The sequence below is a fragment of the Pygocentrus nattereri genome, chromosome 21 (assembly GCF_015220715.1).
Source record: "Pygocentrus nattereri isolate fPygNat1 chromosome 21, fPygNat1.pri, whole genome shotgun sequence".
Taxonomy (NCBI): Eukaryota; Metazoa; Chordata; class Actinopteri; order Characiformes; family Serrasalmidae; genus Pygocentrus; species Pygocentrus nattereri.
The window spans coordinates 6,521,971-6,546,686 of NC_051231.1; the positions used below are offsets into that span (position 1 = coordinate 6,521,971).

Below are 24,716 nucleotides of genomic sequence, written 5' to 3' on the forward strand. Positions count from 1 at the left end.
CACATTCCAGAAGCAGCTGGTATTCAAGGGAGGTGGGTTGGGAAGGAACTGGATAAGGAAAAAGAAGGAAAAGATAAGAGGCTGAAGCTAAATTAAAATATGATGCACTTGCAAATGGGCAAAATCGGGTAAAGGTGTATTTAAAGGCTTAGAAAACAATCAGTAAGTATTCGTATCGGCCATTAAAACCTTTAGGTAAAATTCATAGTCTCTCTCTTTCTTTCCCTTTATATTCGTTTTGTCATTTTGTTGTTTCTGGAGAGACTCAAACCTGTCAATACAGAATTTTAATTGAATGTGAATGTAATTAATAACATGTCTATGTTGAAATGCGTCCATCAGGCATTACATTATGACCACCTCCTCGTTTCTACACTCATTGTCCATTTTATCAGCTCCACTTACTGTATAGCTGCACTTTGTAGTTCTACAGTTACAGACTGTAGTCCATCTGTTTCTCTGATACTTTGTTACCCTGTTCTTCAGTGGTCAGGACCCCCGTGGACTGACATGGTGGTGGTGTGTTAATGTGTCTGAGTGGATCAGACACAGCATTGCTACTGGAGTTTTTTAACACCTCAGTGTCACTGCTGGACAGAGAACAGTCCACCAACCAAAAATATCCAGCCAACAGCGTCCTGTGGGCAGTGTCCTATGACCACTGATGATGGACTAGAGGATGACCAACACAAACTGCAGCAGCAGATGAGCCATCATCTCTGACTTATCATCTACATGGTGGACTGACAAGGTAGGAGTGTCTAATAAAGTGGACAGTGAGTGGACACAGTGTTTAAAAACTCCAGCAGCGCTGCTGTGTCTGATCCACTCGTACCAGCACAACACACACTAACACATCACCACCATGTCAGTGTAACTGCAGTGCTGAGAATGATCCACCATTCACATTTGCTCTGTGAGGGTCCATGGGTGTTCTGACCACTGAAGAACAGGGTAAAAGGGGGCTAACAAAGTATTCAGAGAAACAGATGGACTACAGTCTGTAACTGTAGAACTACAAAGTGCAGCTATACAGTAAGTGGAGCTGATAAAATGGACAATGAGCGCAGAAACAAAGAGGTGGTCATAATATTAGGCCTGATCTTTGTATGCAATTACATATAAATGATAATAATACTAGATTTTTTAGAGTTAGGACAGCAGAAGACTTATTATACAGAAGACTTTTGTCTGCTATCAAGTTATAAGCAGGAGATCTGAATTTTCATAAACTTCATACTGGAATCTATAGTTTATTGATGGTTATTTTTGTTAGTTTTAAAATCTATACTCATGAATAGCAACCATATCATCTGAGCAGATGACATTCCATTCTACCTATACTTTCAATATACCCAATATAGACAAAAGTATTGGGAAATACTTCCTAATTATTGAGTTCAGGTGTTTTAGCCACACCCATTGGCAACAAGTGGCACATAGCCTTGCAGTCTAGACAAACACTGGCAGTAGAATGGGTCGTACTGATGAGCTCAGTCACTTTAAACACGGCAGATCTGCCCCTGTCAACTGTAAGTGCTGTTACTGTGAAATGGAAGGCCCAGCATGTGCTGACGCATGCAGTGCCTATACTCTGTTGAATCACTCACTAAGTAGCGCCAAATTGCCCCTGGAAGCAACATCAGCAAAAGAATTGCGCTTCACAAAATGGGTTTTCATGGCCAAGCAGTGCCAAACAGTGGTTGGATGGTGGGAAGTGGTGTAAACCACACTGCCACTGAACTCCAGAGCAGTGAAAACGCCTTCTTTGGGGTGATAAATCACCCCAGTCTGATGGACAAGTCTGGGATTGGCGAATGCCAGGAGAATGTTACCTGCCTGACTGCACTGTGCCAGCTGTACATTTTGGTGCAGGAGGGATAATGCTATGGGGTTGTTTTTCAGGGGTTGGCCTAGGACCCTTAGTTCCAGTGAAGGGAAATCTTAATGCTTCAGCAGACCAAGACAATCTGGACAATTGTATGACTCCAACTTTGTGGGAACAGTTTGCTGAAGGCCCTGTTCTGCTCCAGCATGACTGGCCCACACAGAGTTCTGACCTCAACCCCAACAAACACCTTTTTCGTGAGATTGCGAGCCAGGCCCTCTTGTCCAACATCAACGTCTGACCTCACAAATGCTCTTCTGGATAAATGGGCAGAAATTCCCATAGACACACTCCAATTTTGTAAAAAGCTTCCCATAAGAGTGGAAGCTGTTATAGCTATAAAAGACCAACTCCTTATAAATGCCTGTGGATTTAGAACAGGATGTCATAAAAGCTCCTGTGGGTGCAAACTGTTGGTATCCCAATACTTTTGTCCATAGAGTGTATTAAATGTTTCTGTATGTATCAAACACTGTTCAGTGAATTTACATTTATGCAGGACTGTCAGACTATCATGGAAAAACTGGCACTGAAAATGGCATAAATAGTTAGAAACTAGAGTTTCACAGTATGGAGAAAAGAAGTGAGCTGAACTCCTGGCTTGCGACCTGTAACTCCCGCTACACTGCTGGCATCAAGACTTGCTGATGCTTCGATTTGAGCCCAAGTTCACAGTGGAAGCATTTTCAGCTGGCAAGCAGAACAGATCTATAAACTGATATGCAGCGGTTCACATCCATCATCGTACACAGTATTTATACAAAAAAGTTTCTTTAATCGTAGCTCATTTTATCTCTGTTGTTGTTCTTCTTCTTTAGCTCAGAAGACTAAAGGTAATATTTGGACTCTAGTTTGATTACTACATGATCACTGAATAGAAGATTTCCTCAGAATGAATAGAAAATATACTCAAAACTGAGGCTCTGAAGTCTGAGAGCTGTAGGTTTAAATAATTACACACAAAGCTCTAAACAGTAAATAAAAATTGACTTAATTCCAATTGTAAATTACCTTTACTTATAATTATGGGCATAAAAGTACTCTATTGGCTAGTTATTAGCACTGAATATGCTCATAGATCAGGATCTACGACAATATGATGATCAATAATATTCTTTAATTCCAATGGAAATGGCATAAATTCAGTTACACCAAAGTTTGCGATGCCTAAGGACATAGGCAGCACATACAAAAATAACATGGTCAGTTCCTGTATGGCTTTCAGCTGCTAACAGCCCTTTGAAGCCACATGCATTTCCATTCAGACTCCTCTAAAACAACAATTTTATCTGATTATCAAGCAATGTTTGAGTATTTTATGTCAGTGTTTACACCAACAGCACAACAATGACTTTTTTTTTACTGTGGGATCACAGTTTGAACTAATTTGGTAGCAGGTTCAGATTCTCAACTGATTCACGAAACATTGTAACTGGATTTTTCATAGGCTCTGCATTTCCCCTACTGTAAACAAACTAACACTAACACACGTCTGACAGACGAAGGCAGCATTAGGAGTCTTGCCCAAGGACTCTTACTGGTACAATGTAGGACCCTTGCCCAGGCGTGGGATCGAACTCCAGTCTGCAGCGTAGAGGGTTACTGTTACTAACAACCTCATCATAATATAATCTAATCATAATCCATGTCTTTATCTAGAAAATAGTTGTTTGCTGCTATAGTGATATGTAAAATGTCGTATGTATCACCTTTAAATATTTAGTAAAGGATTAATGGTAAAGTTGCAGTACAGAAAGTAGTACATGTGTCGCAGTTTCCCAGAGTGCATCAGAGGAAAATCTTCCAGCTTTTTCCATACAGTACAAGTGTCCTGATGTTTTAGATGAAGTGTAAAATTACAAAAGTATGACGCTTCATAGTTTCCCACAGGCGTACACAGCTGAATCCCAGAGCATCTCCTCTACAGTGACATGTAAAGCACAAGGATGTGGCTTTGAAACTCACCGACTGACTCAAGCATGTGCAGTAGTCTGAATGTTTTCTAGCAGGAGGAGCACATCAAGCTGTTTAATGAGCATCATTTAAAGAGAAAAAACAGCAGTGACAATTTTCAAATCAAGAGGTTTCATCTTTAAAAATGGCTTTCACATTTTTTCTACTTTCATGTACTATTTTTTATTATTTATTATTTTGTATTATTTACCATGTGATTTTTTATCAAAGATTTCGTTAAAATCAGTTAAAAAGTGGCTAAAATAGAAGAGAAAGCAGGTTCAAACTGCAGCAAACCACATATAAATAAAAAATAACAAAAACATCAAATAAAGAATAAAAAGATCATAAACACATAACTAGATTCAAGTTCAACAAAGTTCAAGATTTAAGTTCAACTGAGCAAACACTACTTATTAATGAGAAACAGAGTAGAAGAAAATAATGTAGCATTAGAAATGAAAACATACATTGAGATGAATCAAAATGCATAGAGAAGTGTTTTAGAATCACAACTTGGCAACCTGAATCAAACTTAAACTGTGAGGTGCCTAGAAATTCCCACCACTAATATAAGGAAAAATTCCAAACAAAAAGTGTAAATTGTAGAAGTCAGGTCTAGATCACGTCATATGCAAGCAGCAAAAGGTAAACAAATGCTAAACTTTGTGATTTTTACTCTTAACAGCAACAGTTAAAAAGCATATCCCTATTCAAAGCACTGAAAATATGTATGTTATATACTGAAGAGGTTTGTGTGCTGTTAGCATGGAGTTCCACTGAAAGCCTCCAGGCCTTGTATGAATCAAGTCTTAGCTGATTAGAGTACACGAGCAAAATCACGAGTCCACATTTGTATTTCTTAGACTACGAAGGACAGAAAGTGACCACAGACGTGGTTTGATACATACAACACTCATTCCCTATTAGAAGATGGATGGAGCTTACCTTGGCAGGTCTTGCCGTCCTCCTTGAGTTCCTGGCCTGAGGGACACTTGCAATAGTAGCTGCCAATAGTGTTACAGCACAGTGCCTCACATCCTCCATTAGTTTCCTCACATTCGTTCACATCTGACAGAGAGAGAGAAAACAGATGGATTGCAAGCACGTTCACTGCAGGGTTCACATTCAGAGGCCTGGGCCTTTATTCCTCAAACACCTCAAAGTAAAAACGCTTATCTGGGATCAGTGTAAGTCTGGGGTCGGCAACATGTGGCTCTGGAGCTGCACGGGCATTTTTACTGACTTACATGTTTAGGTAAGAATAATCCTGCTCTGCAGTAAAATGAAGCTCTGCTGATCATAAACGCTGGAGTTAATGCTTAACTGCTAATTTACCAATCTTCAACCCTGAAACGCAGAAAACGGTCTCACCTAGCTAGTAGCTAAAGAAAAGGCAAAGAGATTTAAGATGGAAATCGATAGTTTGGAGACAAATAGACTTGCTTGTATTTATAAAAACTCCTGGTTTCCTGATATTTTAAATCTATAAATAAATAAAAACGTCACCAGGCTGAAGTCAGCTTCTCTTTTGCCTCTGGTTCAAATTCTCTCATTCCACCTTAAACGGTGCAGCAGTTACACTCAAAAAAAATTCTGAACTTTTTTTTTTTTTTGCCACAAAGGACATTTTTCACACTGCTCCTCACTGGCATTACAGACTCATATATGTCACAGACACACACAGACACACACAAACACACCTGGCATACCAATGGCCTAGAAAAAGGTCTAGCAACACCTTCGTAACCTCCTGGGGTATCACAGCAATAAAGTAGCAAAACCTTAGCAACTACCTGGGACACTATAGCATGGCCTAGCAACACCTTAGCAACTACCTGGCATTTCATAAAAATCAACTTCTAGCAGATTAGTATTATTATGTCCACAAGTGCACAGGGAGGTAATCAAAATTATTTTTGAGGCGGGGCAAGTCGTTCCATTTTGATGGAATACTATAGGAAAGCAAGAATCTTATAATGTTTTGATATGAAACAATATGAAATATCATATGATGACTCATTCCTAAAATGACCAAGAACATGAACCAACACAGTAAAAGAAAAAAGGTCCATTGTGATTTCAGAGGGACTGGCTTATACTGTTAGAGTGGCTACGTTCACCAAACACGTGTTTTTGGACAGATTACAACCCTGGCAAGCAGACCTACACAGAGATTAACCAAAGTGTTCACTATAAAATTACAGGGCTGTTTCATGCGGTTTGGAATCAGCAGTCCTGGAAATTCACTGCAATTAGGAAACCATAATATCCTGTTTGCATTCAGAATTCTTCCATCTCATGAAGGTCCAAGCAGCCTCAAGAGAGAAAGAGGTAGCAACTTCCATCATTTAAATTTTCCAATTATTTGGAAGCGAGAAACAGTGGCATTTTACTGGATTTTATAACACTTATCTTTCATTTTCACTAGTGTTTTAAATAGCTACTGAAACTAGGCTTCCAAAACACAGACAGCTTCGGAGCTCTGGTTAGAAAACCATTCCGACAGAAAAGCATCTTTAGGTGTTGCCTGTTTAATGTCTGGGTAAGTTAATGGCACAAAGACGTGTCGTCCCACTTCAAACCCCTAACAACATTCCAACCAGAGGAAGACCATAACCGAGCTTACTGAACATCTCACATGTCTTAAGGAAGTGTCTCAAAGTGAAAACTGTTATATGTAAGTCACATCGTTTAGAATGAAAGCCTGTGGTGATATTTGGCTGGAATTGGTAATGACTGCTCCAAACCACGGCCATGGATGCTAAATGTACCACATATTCCAGATGAAGCAAACAAGACTCACAGTTAAAAATCATTCATCTAGTCTCAGGCACAATGCCTGGTCCCACCAAGTACAGCTTATGCCCATTTACAACCAGCCAATTACACCACATGCATCTCTCCTCAAACACATGGAGATATTTATGCTGTTGTGCATTTCCTTAGTAAACACCTCACCACACTGGCCTCTGAGGAGCACTTACAAAGTTTTGAGGAGGTTTCAGTTCATTCATTGGAAAGTCCAGCCTGATGTGTTCATATAAACTGGGTTATGAAGTAAAGTTGGTACTGCAGAAAGAAACTCTGGCATCAAGATATTAACAGCTACCAGAATCCCACACGTTATTTTCCACACTTTTTAATTAGATTCCTGATACATGTTACAAACTAAGGCTACACTTACACAGCAGGGAAGTGTCCCAATTCCAATCTTTTTCCTCATATATGACACAGATTTGCCATTTCTGTCGCCGTGTGAACCGATAAACACACTGAATTTGACGTTTTCAATTCCGATTTGAGACGCTTTCATATGTGGGACTGAAATCCGATCCGTATCCGATCTGCAGCAATGCGACTCAGTCTGAACAGCTAGATTGGAATTCATGTGACTTTTACGTCAGTCCAACTCGACATTTGTCATCATTTTGCGCTGCTGAGACTCATAAACATTTAGTCTGATGTTTCTGTACCAAAAAAACAGAGGAAACTCATTGCAGCTGCTCCGCGTTTGAAGAGGTTTCGAAAGAAACGGCCGAGTGCGGCCGGAGAAGCCCGAGGCTGCAGCGTCAGAGAACAGTTTAAAGAATCCGAGGACACAAATCAAAGAAGTGACTGTGGCTGAATACCAGGCCCTTTTTACAGTTAACTCGAAAACACTGTGGGTGATGAGTCCAGCTGTCAACCACTGGAACTTCATAATCGCTCCTGTGATGCTGGTGAAGACGAAACCGGGAGCGGCTAGTGTTCGCCAGGCTTCATGATTGTTTACCTCTGGACGAGAGACGTGAACGTTGTTCTTTTGCGCATGCAGGTTGGTTTGGGAGCTAATCTGTTCAGACTGATGTCACATACAGATCACATTTAAAAGATAATGTGAACAGCTAAACAAAAAAATTGGATTTGGTGAGAAAATCAGATTTGGGCCACTTTTTCCTGCTGTGTGAACGCAGCCTAACTTAACCTTTAAAGGAAACAATTAAACCCTATTTTAGGTGTCGTTTCTTGTTTTTTGTCATCTAAATGATTTGTTATGTTCGGCTACGCTGTCTGAGTGTGTCGTTGCAGCTGGCAGATCCAGGGCATCAGTGACCTCTTGCCCATCCCAAACAGTGTCATCGGGTGTTCTTATTCATCACATAAAACAGCTCACTGTTGTTTGCACATATTATGTGTGATATAGCTGCTTATTAATGATTTTTAAATGCTTGTGACCTAATTAAGAACCATTAATAATCTCATTTAAAACCATTCACAAACACTTTATAATGGTAGTCTTATTATAATACATATAGTATCAAGATGGGCAGCATACAACAACCCCAACTTTTCAAAATTGAAAGCAAAATGTATGAATATATTTTGTCATTTAATCACTGCTGTAACAAGACAATATATCTCATTTACCAACTGTTCTTAAGAAGGAATTACTTCTTAAAACCCACTTTTTTACAACGATTCTAACATTCTTTTCTTATTATATGGGATTTGTTCTTAGCTAAGAACAGAATCTACACACACTCTAGAGCACAAAGGTGAGAGCAATCCTGTGGTTGAAGAACACATCCTGAATCTGACGGAGACTTTTTCTGCTGACTCTCATTGGTGAATGAGGCCCTTTGTTTTTCTGAAACAGTAAAATTATAGGAGAGAGAAGAAACCAGTCTTCTTTTTGACATTCTTTTTAATGTAATGGGATTTTATTCCAAGTCATTTTGGAGCGTCTATTGGTCCATTTGCCATGAACTTTTCAAACAATGTATAGGGCACCTAAAAATGATGGTACAGACTCGGATATGAATAGCTTTTCTGAAAAACACGGAAGAGTCAGAGGGTGGGACTGTCGTTGTGGGTCCCTAGAGACTTGAGGAGTGCATTTAGAAGGAAGGATTTACATTATGATGTATTATTTATGCAGAAGCAGCCTGGGCCATCTATTGAGTTGCCTTCCATAAACAGTGTAAAACATAAAGGTCAATACTGCAGCTCAGAGGACGCACATTCCTTCTCTGTAAGTTCCTGCCCTCTGACTGTTCCTCAGCTTGCAGGCCAATTACATGACATAGAGGCCCACAGGGAGTCCCACTTCTTTCATGCCTCCCAGACCACACACTCAACTGGGATAGGATAGCTCTTTCAGAATGGCCAGCAATGAGACAAGGTCAACAAGGTCAAGGGTCTCATCCATGTAGTGTTACTAAGGGACTAATGTTTTTCGTCAATAGTTTTATCCCTAAAATGACAACTTAAACACCAATCAAGAAACAGCACATACAACTAAATAATAATTACTTATTAGGGCTCTGTTTCAAGGGGGTTTTAATTTTAAGGTGATGTTTTAATATATTTCTAAGCTACTTCTCCCTCAGGGTCTTGGGAGGGTGCTGGAGCCTATCCCAGCAGTCATTGGGTGGAAGGCAGGATAAACCCTTGACAAGTTGCCAGTCCATCTCAGGGCAGACAGACACATTCACACCTAGGGGCAGTTTAGCATGTCCAGTTGGCCTGACTGCATGTCTTTGGACTGTGGGGGGAAAACGGAGAACCCAGAGGAAACCCACACAGACTCGGGGAGAACATACAAACTCCACAGAGAAAGGACCCGGTCACCCGACCGGGGAACTGAACCCAGGCCCTTCTTGCTGTGAGGCGACAGTGCCACCCACCGCACTACCCTGTTTTAATATATGAGAAATAAAAATGTTTTTCATTATTATTCAAAAACTCTATGTATCATGTATCATGTACAATACACATTGTTATCTTGTGAGCTAGTTTGAAGAACAAAGATTGGTTCCACATTTCTCCTCAATCCCTCCAGCCATCACATGGATTTGTCAATTCCATCCATTTACATAATGAAGTATTGATTAGCCAAACCAGGTATTGGATCATGACTACAAATAATAGTGAGCTGCCACAAGGAGACGTTTGGGAATACTTAAATGGATCATGACTACAATTTAAGCATTTGGGAAATTAAGAATTTGGGAATGCTTAAATTGGATCATGACTGCAAATAATACTGAGCTGCCACAAGGAGAGCTTTGGGAATGCTTAAATGGTTACTGAAAGCACAGATACACAGAGATATATAAATCAGTGGCTGTTCTACTAATGATTTTGTTTATCGTCGCTATCCAAAGAAAAAGAAATCTCCATTTTTGTCGATTTTTGTTTGATTTTTCTGCATCATTGAACACATGTGGACATTTTCACATCAATGCACCAATTACAATGCTCTAAAATTACTTGGAATAAAATATATTTACACTGACTAACATTAAAAGTGAAGGATATTTTTGCTCTCTCCTGTAAAGCTGCCGGAGATACTTGTCCTTTGGACAGAGACGGTATACAGATTTATATGTTATTTATATGCAGATATGATTGTCAGTTTTTTGTTACACCCCATAAACAACATAAAGTCAAAGTAAGTGCTGTAGCAATGAGGGTGGAGCTACCCATAATTCCTTTGGGTTTTGCTTTCAGTTAAAAGGGTTTTGTGTGTGTGTTTTGACGTGTTATGTTTATAGTGAAGGTTAGATTTGAACATATCTTACGGTTTGATCCCCTGAGCCAAGAGTATGTGACTAAAGTGCCCTTGAGCAAGACACCTAACCCCAACTGCTTCCTGGGGCGCTGTGGATAGGGCTGCCCACTGCTTCGGGCAAGTGTGCTCACTCCCCCCTGCGTATGTGGATGTGGGTGTTTCGCTGCACAGGTGGGCTAAATGTGGAGGTGAATTTCCCCGTAGTGGGGTTAATAAGGCTCACTTAATCTTAATATTGTGTCCCTCAGTGCCTCAACTGTTTGAGGTCTTGGCCTATTCTTCCACTCTCAAAATAAAGGTGCTAAACTGTCACTGGGGTGGTGCTCTCAAGGGTACGTCTTCAGCATCTTTAGTTAGGAAACATTATTGTACTGTATGTCATTACAATTATGTTTTCTAAGTTGTACTCATCTTGTCTTATATCAGGTTTTAATTTTTTTGCCCTATTTTAAAACATTTGATTATGAAAAGTTCCAAATATGTACCTTAACACCCACCACTGTTGTACATTGGAGGGTATATGTACATTGTTTGTACCTTAGTGAACAATAAAATGTACCTTTTTCTGACAGTGTTCCAATCCCAGTATCTAAAACGTTCCTAATTACTGGCGCATTATCAACCGATACCGATAATGCTGTGAATCATCTGTTTACATTATCAGTCGATGTTATCAACCAAATTCAGTCAGGCGCTATTACCTATACCTATACATAACACTAATCCAGCGTCCACTTCTCTTACTTTTTATACTACTTCCTAAAAGCTAATACAATGAATTCATGGCAAAATCCCCAACCTGTAGATGAGGGTCCAGCTCACCTCTGACCTTATGCATGGGTCGCCCAGAGGCTATAGCACAGGTTTCACCCATACTTGACTCCAAAGGCCAAGAGCAGGAGGCTGTTTTAAATCCTTTTGGCATGCTTGCATTGGAATCTGTGCTAATGGCCTCGAGGTCAAAGGTGAACATGGAAGAAAATGATTTAATCCTTCACAATTACTGAAAGTTGGATTTTTAAAAACTATTTTAAAAACAAAGATGGCAGTTGAAGTGTGGCACTCAGCAGTACAGTATTCTATTAATGAGCAAAAGAGCCAAACTGCACAAGACCTTTTTGTACTGTCCAAGAATCCAAGAGTCCCCTTCTTTCACTCCTTTAGAGCACTTTTCCCAGTGCATATTTTCCGAAACGAGTGCTAAATTTTGCATGTCATTTTCCACACTAGGCTAGGCATTAAGAGGATGGCATACTAGAATCAGTCAAGAAGACAAACCAAGACAAATGTGATTTGAGGTTATGCTGTATAAAGAATCTTTTTGGAGAAACAAAAAAATTCAATAAGTAAATAAACACAGATACAGACTCCAATACAGCCGACAATTCAAATGGAGACTTTGTTGATCCACTGATGGACTTCAGCCTGAGTGTCCATACTACAGAATTCAATTTCATCCTCCTTAGTGTCCCAAATTAGCATGACTATTACATCAGTTTCATGCACCATAAAACTCCTTGAGTGACAACACAACAGCTATTTCTTTATGTCCTTTACCACTTCAAGACTTTAGAAATCACTGACTTGATTTAGGCCCAGACTAATGGGTGAATCCCACAGATATCCCAGCACTTCTCTGCAGCGTATAATCGACAAATAATTGGTTCACAGTAATGCCTAAATTATGAGCGGCGCCTGGCAAATGGGAAGCGCTTTTCCTTGATCCCTAGGGCCAGGTGGATCACAAAACCCAGACAAAGCAATGAGCGGCCTTCCCACAGTGCAGGTCAGGGTCAAACTCCATTGCTTCAGGCCACGGAGTCCATATAATGTTGAATCAACATTGCTGTATTTTGGTAGATGGGGATATTTAGGGTCCTGCTTTGTTAGGAGACTTCTGTCTAACAAGGGTGAGTGATATACGTGTTTGCCACAAAAAGCTTAGAATGTGAAGCTTTATGACTTCAGCTTGCATTTTCAAGAGATGGACATTCATATGTTTATTACAATAAGATCTGTTTGATATGCAGCGTAATCTCCTGGTGATTCTGCAGAGGTTTACTGTAGTCCTAATCATATCCACCTGATTCCCCATTAAAAGTGGGTTTCCTTGAATATCTGTAAAATTTAGAAAAGTGTCTGCAGGACAGCAGATGTGGTGCAGAGCACATTTAAAGAAGCTTAACATGCTTAACAGCCACTGTGATCTTTTGTAGTAGCCATTCTGTTATAGCAGATCAGACAGGCTGGCTAAGCATTTTAAGAAGAGGAAATAATAAAGACAAACTTTTTTTTTGGGATCTCAGACCTGGATTTCTCTGTAAAGCTGCTTTGTGACACCACCTGTTGTAAAAAGCACTTTATAAATAAACTTTGACTTGACTTGACTTTTGATTTCCAATATATGGAAATAATTCCATAAAAAAACATTACTCTAGGCTTCCTGGAAAGTCCTAGATACCTGACTCACTGCGAATAGAGCGCTACTCTAACCAATGTGTCAGGTATTGGAAAACAGTGGCAGCAGTGGCAGCAATATGTTAACACGACTACTACAAATGTCAAATAAAAGATGGATTGTCTTTTACAACCTTTGAATGTCTTTGTTTAATCTGGATCAGCCAAAAAAAAATTTTCATGGGCACTACTTACAATAGCAGTCTCATAGGGGCACTAGCAGAAAATCAGCATTATACATATATTATTATATTTCACTTCTAAGCATGGAAGGCCTAGCTCTAACAGTCATGGTTATGAGAGTACTTGCTCTGTGGGCATTTGGCATTAGGTCAAAACTCTTTGATGACCCCTGAGCTATAGCATGACTAATTCAGCCGAACCAAGGCAGCTATAATAATAGAAATAAGCTTTTCCCTTGCAATGTAAAGTATGTGTAATTCAGCTCAAAAAGCTGGTTCTAGGCAAAAAGAAGTAAATCATTCTTTCCTGTTCTCACCAATATGCACACACGTGTTGTGCTCTGCTAGGCATGACACATACAGCTTTAAATATTTTTTTCCAGCTGTTTCTGATCACTTTTGTCACTGCTTGTTTACTTTCATGGGCGAATGCATTTTAACAGGACACCAGTCAGATTTACTGGACCTCCTGTGAAGCTTGGTCTCTGGGCCACAGCACCTGAGCACCAGACTTGGCCAAAACTGAAAGAGACCAGGCTGTTCAAACCATATCATAAATTACGGCATTTTACAATTCTGGATCTCTTTCACTGGAGAAAGTCCATAAACACCTCCATTACCTCAGAGGAACCGTTATCTAGAGCCAGTAAAAACTGAAATAAAGCTCAAGACAAGATTCAGCTCAGTAGTTTGTTTTCATGATGAATTCCAATGACCACCAACAATACTTTAGTATGCTGTTCTTGCCTCCCAGTCTCCAGTACATGACGGGCTCTGTGACCGGTCAGAGATTTGTCTGCTTGCTTTCCAGCGTTGTACTGTATGACTTCCTGTGATGAGAGCATTGAGAGCTGCTATGTAGACTAGTCCTGATAGCTTGGCTTAGAAGTATTATGCTCACAGAATACAAGCTAAAGAACATCACCAATACTAGACAGCATCAGCTGATTCACTGATAGCCCAAAGTAAGATCACAGAAATGTGCTTCTTAATTCTTACTAACAAAGCCACAACCACAATCTATTATTCCTACTGTTGCAATGAACAACTGAGTAATTCTATGTGAAAATGACTGAGGTACATAAGCAGCTCAAGCTATGGTCATAGACTAATTTGCCAGTTATTACACTCATTAGTCAATTACTGCTAATTCTTTCCAGTGTTGAGGTTTCCCACAGTTTGGGATCATTTACAGCATTTCACTCTCCCAATAGTTCTGGCTGCAATTATTTCCCAGTTTGCTTTGCTGATTAAAATTCTTTTGTTCTCATGTTTCCCTCTGGCTTCCCTGTCAGACTGCTGTCTCCCTCTTATCTAAATATTTAAGTATGTTAAAACGAGCGAGAGGTCACCAAGCCTGGAGAAACAGACAAAGCACTGACCCGACACCGCGGGAGGCTGGATGACCTATGATTTAGATACATATGGAAGAGCACAATAATGGTGCCATCACTGCAAGGAAAAGAGAAAAGGTCCCTGCCTGTGGATAAAGAGAGAGCGCACAGTGCCCCCTGCTGTTGGCTTGATGTAAATGGAAACTCTTCAAATACTCAATATGAATTTGGATCTGTCTCACCAAGCAGGATTTCTTCAATTAAAAACCATGATTTTTTTCTCATAGTTATATTTTCCTTTTTGGGGGTCCTAAACAGTATTTTTCTGACCCCTTGGTGGCCGTGAAGGCCCAAGTAGCTGTTTATGTTGCTTATTAGTTAGAGCTGCGTACACCTAATCTTTAATCATGCATGCAACTCTTGGACCAATTAGACCAACAGGCAGAAATGAAATCCATCTGGTCCTGTACAGGTCACATTTTTTATTCATTTGATTTTTTGCAAATTGCTGAATATCATTATAATCTGTATTAAAATATGCATATCAAGACACTAAAAGAAGAATGGCACACTGAGCACTGAGCACATTGAGCGGATAATCCAGCAGAAGACTCATTTTCATGTGACTGGCTGTTTATTGTGAATGAGACACATTTATGTGCAAATGCACAAGGATTAATCATAGCTGGAGTCTCTAAACCTGTAGTAATTTTAGTTGTATTTAATAGCTTTTGTGAAGCTGAAAGAATCCCTGCTGATGCTGAACTTCTTTCTGCTCTCAGGATTTCCTCTGTCTGATCATATGGAAGACTTTAAACAGAGCATGCTTCTGTTATACACCCACTGATAGTGATAGTATAAACTTCTCACTTCACAGATAACTGCACTGCTGCAACTTATCCATGTGTTTATTTTTCAAACCATGCAAAGAATTCTGTTAACAGCCCTACCCTGCACCTGCAGTACGCACAACTTTTCAAAACTGCTCCAAATTGACAGACTTTTATTGAATTATTTTTAATTGAAAGTAAAAAATAATTTTTTATTTTGCTCCCTGTCACAGCTTTTAATGACTTTGCGGCTACTATTTACACATTTTCTTTATATATATTCTACATATCATTACTAAAAAAAATGTTTTTCCATTTTTATTTTTCAACATCATTCAAACAGAGTAGCTGCTCTTTACACTGTATGAGGAACTGACTAGTAGAAATGCTCCAAAATTACTTAAATCCCTTCACAATAACTTACATTTAAATTTTTAACATTTTTGCTTTCTCCTGTAAATTTATCATGTTGAGGATTTTTTTTTTACATCGACTATATGTATAACATTCAGTTTTAAAGCAGTCCAACACTTACTGAGATGCATCGATACCATTTTTTTCAGGTTGAGTATAAGCACGTTTTTTAGTACTTAGATACCAAGTAAAATACCATATACTGAGTAATTTACTTAGAATTAAGTAGCTGTTACTGTAAATGAGGGCAATGTACCTCATTAAATCATAAACATCAAGCTAGTTATGTTATATCAGATACTGTGGATGGTGTCGCAGTGGAGAAGAGTGGGTTTTGTTTCATGTTAGATAAGCACTTCTGCACAGCTCTAAGTAAAATACAATTCGTAGTTTTGGTCCTTGCCTATCCCTTTTAATATCAGTCTCTGTAGCACAGTGACAGCAGGAATCACATCCGAGGCTAACGCATCCAGAGAGCTCACTTGTGGAGATTTAAGTCCAAAGACTTTTGTTTTGCTGGATGAGCTGTAGCTGAATATCCTCTAAAGCCAGACACATATTGTGAGACTTTAGAAATCTTGTTGTTTGGTGACTCACACTGTATATTTTGATCCTTCATGTATGGACAAAGTCTATGGTTTATATATACTCACACTGTACAAAAATGTTCAGACCATGCTACATAAATGACCAATAAAGCAGTTTCATTCAAAACAACACACTGCGCACCAAGTACTGAGCAAACACGCTGAGAAACTGAGCCACAGCAGCTTTGGTAACTTTAGCCACACTGCACTGACACTAAGCCAGTCAGTGATGTACATGGTAGGACAAATCAGTCTCAATAGAGCCCATTTTACAAAAGACAGTTTCATTAAAGTTTAAACCTTACAATTCTACTCAAACAGAGTAAAGTGTGCAGAGGCTGACTTTTTTAGGACTTTGCCTATGTGTCTCCACCTGTATTGGGGAGGTGGCTATGATTGTGTTTGTGTGTGTCTAAAATGAGCTAAAACATGTTTCTTTGGTTAACAAAATTTTATTCACAGCTCTAATCATTGCCCCGGTGTAAAGTTATTGTACAGGTTTAAACATAGAGCTAACATCCACAGCTCCAGTTCAGTGAGACTCAGCAGCTAGTTGAATCTTTTCTAGCCTTGCATGAGGAAAGTTCACATGGTGCACTGTAAAAAGGGAAAACTGACTGAAAATAGATAAATAGATAGATAGATAGATAGATAGATAGATAGATAGATAGATAGATAGATAGATAGATAGATAGATAGATAAAAATAAAATATCATTGAAATATTACTAAATTGTACATTATTTGATTTAACATTCAGTCGTTGACTATATATGATGTTGATATACTTACTAGGCTACTTCAGTAAACAGTATGTGGCACTGAGTCCGACATTATGATGTTCCGGACCCTCGCTTGAGGATATTTTCTCTAACTGGACTTGATAGAATTTTAATTAAATACCCTTGTTATAGACATTGGCTTTGCCAATATAGATGTCATTATTCTCAAATTACCCGGCAACCCAAAAGGATAAAGCGGCTTAGAAAATGTGTGTGTGGGTGTGTCAGTGTATGTGAGTGGGTGTGTGTGTGTGTGTGTGTGTGTGTGTGTGTATTCTCAAATTATCTGCACAAGAAAAAGATCTGTACATTAATCTCATAGTTTTTGCTTTATTTCATACCCGCTGTGCTGGATTACAAAAGCCAAAACAACAACAAAGTGCCCATTTTGTTATAAATACTGATTCCAACTTTAAGGATCTAAAGTTTCCAAACACAAATATTGCCTCCAATGTTTTTGGTTAAATGGTGCCTTACAGACTCTCAGTTGTCAGTTGCTGAATGTTCCTGAATCTCACTTTCTTAAACTCAAATAAACAGCAGAAACTTACAGACTCCAAGCATATAAATGCTGTAGAATCAAGGGCAGAATTTCCAACCATCTTTAGTGGTGCTGTTGGTTTCTGTCATTTTACTGGTATTTTTCAGATTTTTCATCCGTACTTTTAACAAAAAGTTCAAATAATTTTAAACAATAACAACACTGAGCACACAACAGTATCAATTTGTCAGCTGTAGAAACGAGACACTGAAAAACTGGACCTATCAAATGCCTCTGAGAGCATTTCTCACAGTAAAGAGGAGACAGGCTCTGTCCCCCCTCTGCAAATTCTCTGCATATCTCCCTTTTAAACCAGCTGCATTTTGTTTTCACACATTTCTTGTTCCCTAGGCATGTGTTGACAGGACGTGGCAGACAAATAACCAACATCTTTCTGTGGATAACACATACCCATCAGCAGCTCGTTCCCTGAGACTCTAAAGTACTAGAAGATAGCAGTGGCTGCAGTACAACAGCCTGTGAAGCTCTACAGACTGTTATTCTCTTTTTTGAATAAATACACATTGGGCAGGAGACAGCTGAACTAGGCTGACTCTAGTTACACTGGCCTATAAGTACAGATGTATACAAACTGTACTGACACCCTGGTCAAATGACATGTTTTGTTGATTACAGTGAAAATGTTTATTTATTTTTTCCAACGTTTATCAATGCAAACAAATAGAAATCGTTCACTAAAATGTGTGGAAAATGTCTTATTTAAGTGTGTTCTCTGCAGAGAATGTCTATTATTTTGCCTTGAAAATCAACAAAACATGTCATTTGACGAAGAGCACTTGCACTCGACTGTATATCACAGGCAGATGCTTTCTGTACCGTAACTACTCAGTTAAAGGTCCACTGAGAAAAGCCACGGCTTTGTCAGTTCCAGCGTTGTTTTGAGATTTCTTTTCAAACCAAGCTACATAATCCACAGAACCCCGTAAAACCAACGAGCTTAGCTCTGTGGGTGTATGTTTAAGTTTAGGTGATTTGTGAATGTCTGTATTCATGTATGTAGATAATGTGACCATGTGAAATATAATCAATACCACTCAAACATTTGGACTCACTAGTCCTCAAGTTTTTTTATCGTTTTACATGCAGGATAATTGTAATTGATTATTAGTAATAATGAAATGCACAGAAGTAGACACCAAAAGGCGTTTTCGTTTCTTTAATATTTCAGGTTTTAAGTTTCAGACTAAGCCTTTTCGGGCAGTACTTGTTTTTGTATTGATTATGATGTCCATTAATTTCATACCTATAATTTTTCCCTTTATTTTTGTGTTTTGTGTGAGTATTGTTTCTTTTTCTCTTTTATCTTTATGGGGACCAGGTCTGCTGTCTTTGCTCTGACAAAATGCAGGAAAAAAGCTTCTCAAAGATTCTCACAGGAGCCCAAACTGACTCACGTCAGCTCCAGCACAATGGGAATAATCTGCAAGAGCTTAGCTCCTGTCCAGCCACCAAGAGTCGGTCTTCTCTCACATTTCCCAGCGCTGTTTCTGTCTGAGGTCTCAAGTCTTGAAAGTCACAGTCTTTCCAAAGCTGTGATAAGACCCGCTGACATCCAGACAAAAACAAAGCTTCCCTGCGCCCTGAAGCCACCAATACCGTCTGCTCCCCGCTAGTGTATTTTATGGGTCCATGTGGTGCAAACAGAGGGTGGAAATATGTTTTTCAGACCTTCGGGGGATGAACTTGAACCTTTTTGCATGTTCCGCGTCTGTGAGCTACTTGTTTAGACCTGACAATTTGACCTTTGACTCTGGAGGTGCGGTGCAGAAACCTGCAGCGACATGGGGAGACCAGGAGGAATGCTTCAATTACCGCTGCACTTTTCAACTCGCCCATGCCAGAATGCATACGCTGACAGGGAACATCCAGCATGACTGCAGTCCTGGTCATTATTAGTGAGAAATAATCAGTGTGCATTCAGTGCAAATCTGCCTTTTCAGACTAGCGTCCACTTTATAAACCCAAATAATATATGTTTAATAGAAATCATGACTCTTTGGTAGGATGGTCATGTGTGCTGCCCACCAAAAGTTTTGGGACTCGCTGGCTTTTTTGGAAATTTGCTAAGGTATGTTTGATTACATTATCACTTGATCACCATCATCATGTTCATGGAACCAGTGGAGTGTTAGGAGGTGGTGCAGCCACCTTTGTAACATGCTTGGCTCCATCACAGCATCTGCAGAAATATTGCTAACATTTATATATAACATTTATTTAATACATTTAACATTACATAACATTTCTATATAATATTACATTTTTTATCATGTACATATTAATTGCTGTTTAAAAATATAAAAGTAAAGAAATATTAAATATGCATTAAGCAACTAACTAGTATGCGTTTGGATCTATTTTGACCTGGACAATATGTGATTAGCTAACCTGCCTCATGGCCATCAGAGCTTTTTTCATTTGCTAATTTCAGTGTAATTATGACAACAACTAAAAAACTGATGAAGTTCCCTAAAGTGGCACCAGGACTGCTTCGTAAGTGAATCAGAACTTCTTGACTCAAAGGTGAACAAGGGGATTAGCAGAGTGGGCCTTTGGTGAGGTATTTACATGTATAATTTGTTCTCTTTAAATTGAACCTGGAACATCTTTAATATGTTAAGTTATTGCAAAGAGTGAAAGAAAACATGTTTCTTCAAAAAACTAGGTGTACCCAAAACACAGAGTCAATGTATCTGTCCAATAATTTCTGAATTGAAATGAGGTGTGTGGAGTCAGTACAACTTAGAGAATATGATTTCAGTGGATTATGGTTGAGTAATGTTCCCTGGCTAAAGGTACTGAGATGTACCTTTGAGGGACCCACCCCAGAAACAAGAGGGGAACTGCCCAGTGAGAGTTTCATGCCTTTATTTCTGAGAGTGTGTGGTACAGGGCTACTAATAAATGACGGGAGGAAAAGGTGACAGGGTGGGAAGATTAAGGCTGTAGTGTGTACACTGAGGCAGTGGAGCATGACCATGTGTTGGCTCAGGTTCTACTGGCTTTGATCTAATAACTGTCAAACCCAGCCCAAAAGCACTGTAATCACCAAAGCAGGCATGGTCAGCAAACAAGTCAAACATGTAGGAAATTAGGGTTGGTCAGCACATCGCACTGCCAAACAGAAGATACTGCAAACCACTTCATTCTTGTCGAGCCGAACGGCTTCGAACTGCGGTCATGGCAAACACAGACGTGTCTCTTACAATGAACCCACCAGAAAGTTCACATCTGCCTTTTGAGGGTCGCTAACGGGGCAAAACGATCAGCAGCGCTGGTGAATTCACCACATGGAGACCTAAGCTCAGAAAATACCTCCTGAGGTCACAGCTATTTTTGATCTGATTCACGTCTCTTCAGAACAGAAATCCTCCCTCATGTAGCGATGACAGTAAGTAAGACGGATGACCATGTAAGTGCAGTAGGAATGGGATGATTACCCATTTTAATGATATATCACGATATAAAACCCATCACATCAGTTCCAACACAATGGAAATAATGTGGAAGAGCTCAGCTACCAAGAGAAACTCCTCACTCACACGTCTCAGTGCTGCTTTTCTCTGAGGTCTCATGTTTGAAAGTTCTAATCTTTTCAGAGCTTTGATAAGATACGTTGACGTCCAGACAAAAACAAAGCTTCCACATGGCCAGAAGCCATCAATACCATACCTTTTCGATTTTATTTTAACAGTTACATGCACTCTGATAACAAATGCCCACAAGTAAATAGACTGTTCAATGAAACTATGTGTCTTTGCTGAAATCAACTTCCTTATCAATCAATTTTTTGCATTATCATTGTTACAAAAGCTCAAAATAAATACCAACAATAAAATTTTGGCCTCATCCCAGCTTTACACAGCACACTTCTTCTTCTTCTTCTTCTTTCGGCTGCTCCCTTTAAGGGATCATCTTCCTCCATCTTGCCCTATCTACTGCCTCCTCTACTTTTACACCAACCATCTCCATGTCCACCTTCACTACATCCATAAACCTTCTCTGAGGTCTACCTCTTCTCCTTCTACCCGGCAGCTCCATCTCCAACATTCTTTGCCCAATATATCCACTATTCCTCCTCAACACATGTCCAAACCATCTCAACCTGGCCTCTCTGGCTTTATCTCCAAACTGCTCCACCTTCACTGTCTACCTCTGATCTGCTCATTTCTAATCTCGTCCATCCTTGTCACTCCCAACAAAAATCTCAGCATCTTCATCTCTGCCACCTCCAGCTCAGCCTCCTGTCTTTTAGACAGATCCACAGTCTCCAAACCATAGCTTTACACAGCACACCAGTGCCAATATCTGATGGTACAGCACTCCCTCTGGGATATTAGTATGTAAATCATTCTGATAAATGGAAGTAAATTACTGCTGTAGTGGCCTTGTTATTTACAAACCTCAATTCCAAAACAGTTGTGACAGCACGTGAAATCTTAATAAAAACAGAAAACAATGATTTAAATGTACTACAATAAAAACAGTACAAAACATATTTCACCTTATGATTTGTTTTTGTATTTTTCCTTTGTCTTTATTTTTGTAAACTCATTTCAAATTTGATTGAAAGGCATTTACAAAAAAACACTCCTTACAAATTTGATGTTTGTTGATAACGTTACAAAACAGCTCGTAGCCAGTGAGCTACGTCACCTTTTCTTTTAGCAACATTTAATCTTTTGCGAACTGAAAACATAAATTGAACTAGTTTTGAAACAGAAATTCTATTGTAACACAAATCTTCAGCTGTTCTACTTCCTTACTGTATTCTGTGTTTCGTAATATGTCACAGGTTTTTAATGGGAGACAGGTCTGGACTAAAGGCAGGTCAGTCTAGCTACCACATTTACAGAGCCATACTTTTCTATCTTGTGCTGGACACCGTTGCTTTGTTGAAATAAGCATGGACATGCCCGAAAAAGACATTGTCTAGAAGGCAGTATATCTTGCTCCAAAATGTGTATCTTCCGGTGTTAATGGCACCTTCACTGACGTCCAAATTATCCATGCCATGGACATTAACACACCCCACTGGCTTTAGAACTTTACGTAGAATGCAAGCAAAGTTTATTTAAGTTAAGTGACACTTTTTAATCCCACAAACGGGGAAACTTCTACCACCTCTGCATTCAACCCATCCGTGAAGTGAAACATCACATACACACTAGTGAGCACACATACACTAGGGGGCAGCGAGCACACTGGTCCGGAGCGGTGGGCAGCCCTATCCACAGTGCCCGGGGAGCAGCTGGGCAAAAGCACTATTTATATAGCACTTTTTACAACAGGTGTTGTCACAAAGCAGCTTTACAGAACAATCAGTATGACTGAAAGAAAAGAAAAGAAAAATCCAGGTCTAAGCCCCCGTGAGCGTTGCCAGTGGCGACAGTGGGGAGAGCAGGAGGAAGAAACCTTGAGAGGAACCAAGACTCAGAAGGGGAACCCATCCTGCTCTGGTTGACACTGGTTACTTTATCATTAGCAGCAGCAGCATCTGAGGGTGAGGATTGTACAGCGTTGTACAGCAAGAAGCTCAGTGGTGGTCAATCCAGAAGCAGTGGGCACCTGATCAAGGCAGAAGAGGCAACAGCATCATCAGCATGTCAATAACATATCTAGTAATCTAGATCCTTTTTGTCTTTGGCCCGTAGAACATGATGGCATTTATTTCTATAAAATCTGAACGTTTGACTCGTCAGACCACAAAACACACGTTTCCACTGAGCATCAGTCCATTTCAGACGAGCTTGAGCCCAGAGAGGTCACCAGCATATCTGGACCTAGTTGGCATACGGCTTCTCTGTGCACAGTCTTAACTTTTATTTCTGGATGTGTTTATTGACAAAGGTTTAACGAAGTGTTCCTGAGCCCACGCAGTGATACCCATCACAGAAGCATGCTGGTTCTTGGCCGTATGAAGGATCGAAGGTCACGGGCATTCGGTTGTGGTTTTCAGCCTTTGAGCGAGTTCCAGTGTTCCTAGTCTTGAACCGCTTCTGTTGATAAGGTACATCATTAAACATCTTGTCTTTGTACTTTTTTTCTGTCACCTTTTCTAGAAATGATGTTTGAAAATCCTGCTTGTTTTAGGCAATATTAAGAAAATTATGATTTTAGTTCCTTTTGACCCATTTTCTGCATTGTTTAACACACTTGTGATGAGCAAAAACATGATTGGTCATGACAGCAAACTTCCATACTGTCCCATTCCTGCTATGTAGATTACATGAACACAAAATAGACACACCAACACAGTAAAGGACAATGTCAGAGTTTTACAGCTCTAAATCTTTAAATGCAAATTTTGGATTTTCTCTGATCTCAAACACATGTGCACTGACAAAACTTCACCCGGATGTAAACAGACTTGAAAGATTCTGATATAAGGGCTGCTTAAATATCCAGATTGAAAACCATTGCATCTCCAAAGCGAAGAGCACACAGATACAAAACAGCAGATACCAAACGGACAATGCCGGATTTTTGCAGCTCCAAGGAAGCAGAAAAAAACTGAAGCAAGAGGCCAAAGCTTAGACAGTAGGAGACGAGCTTTAGATTATTCTGTAATTGTGTTTGCAAACGACTGTCAGATTTCACCCCCTGATGTACTTGAAGCCTGGCACCTCAGCAAAGCCAGGAAGGACCTTTACTCACAGCAGAGATGGTATGGAGCCTAATGAGCTACTCCAGGCTGAGTAGGTAAAGCAGTGTAATTAAGAGAGATTAAGGTGCTAGGCAGGAGGGCCCGAGAGCACACAGGCAGAATTCTCGTTAAAACTCTCGATTCTGACTGCAGGCTTTCAGCACTTGGGCTGCCTGCTGTAACGCCTCTGCGTTTCTTGGACTTTGAAATATCAGAACAGGAAGAAGCGCAACAAAGAGAGGGAAACTGGCCAGGAAACAGGAGCCCCAGATTTGCCCCAATGTAAAAATGAGATTGACACTTCAGAATGACATTAGCAGGAATTCCTTTTCTTATCTTGAGAAGCTGGACGCATTCTTGTCAAAAGGTGATGCTTCTTTGAAGGGTTATGATGATCTCATCGCTAAGACAATAGCCATGGCCTGTCAAAATCAACAAGGGTGAAGAACATGCAACTTAAAGGACTGAAAATTGGCCAGGAAAATGGACCAAGAAAAGCCATACCCGTCTCAAACCGCACCAATGC

General features: G+C 39.7%; 1 protein-coding gene across 2 annotated transcripts in view; it reads right to left on the bottom strand.

Annotated features, from left to right (window-relative positions):
• The window catches only part of megf6b (multiple EGF-like-domains 6b), a 113,343-nt gene that overhangs the window by 45,342 nt on the left and 43,285 nt on the right, over positions 1–24,716 (bottom strand). For both annotated transcript variants that reach the window (XR_005129283.1, XM_017704899.2), the window contains exon 5: positions 4,790–4,912. Coding sequence is in view for 1 of the 2 variants with exons in the window: in XM_017704899.2 (XP_017560388.1) it covers positions 4,790–4,912 (123 nt within the window). In the remaining variant the exon portion in view is untranslated. The remainder of the gene's footprint in view (positions 1–4,789; positions 4,913–24,716) is intronic.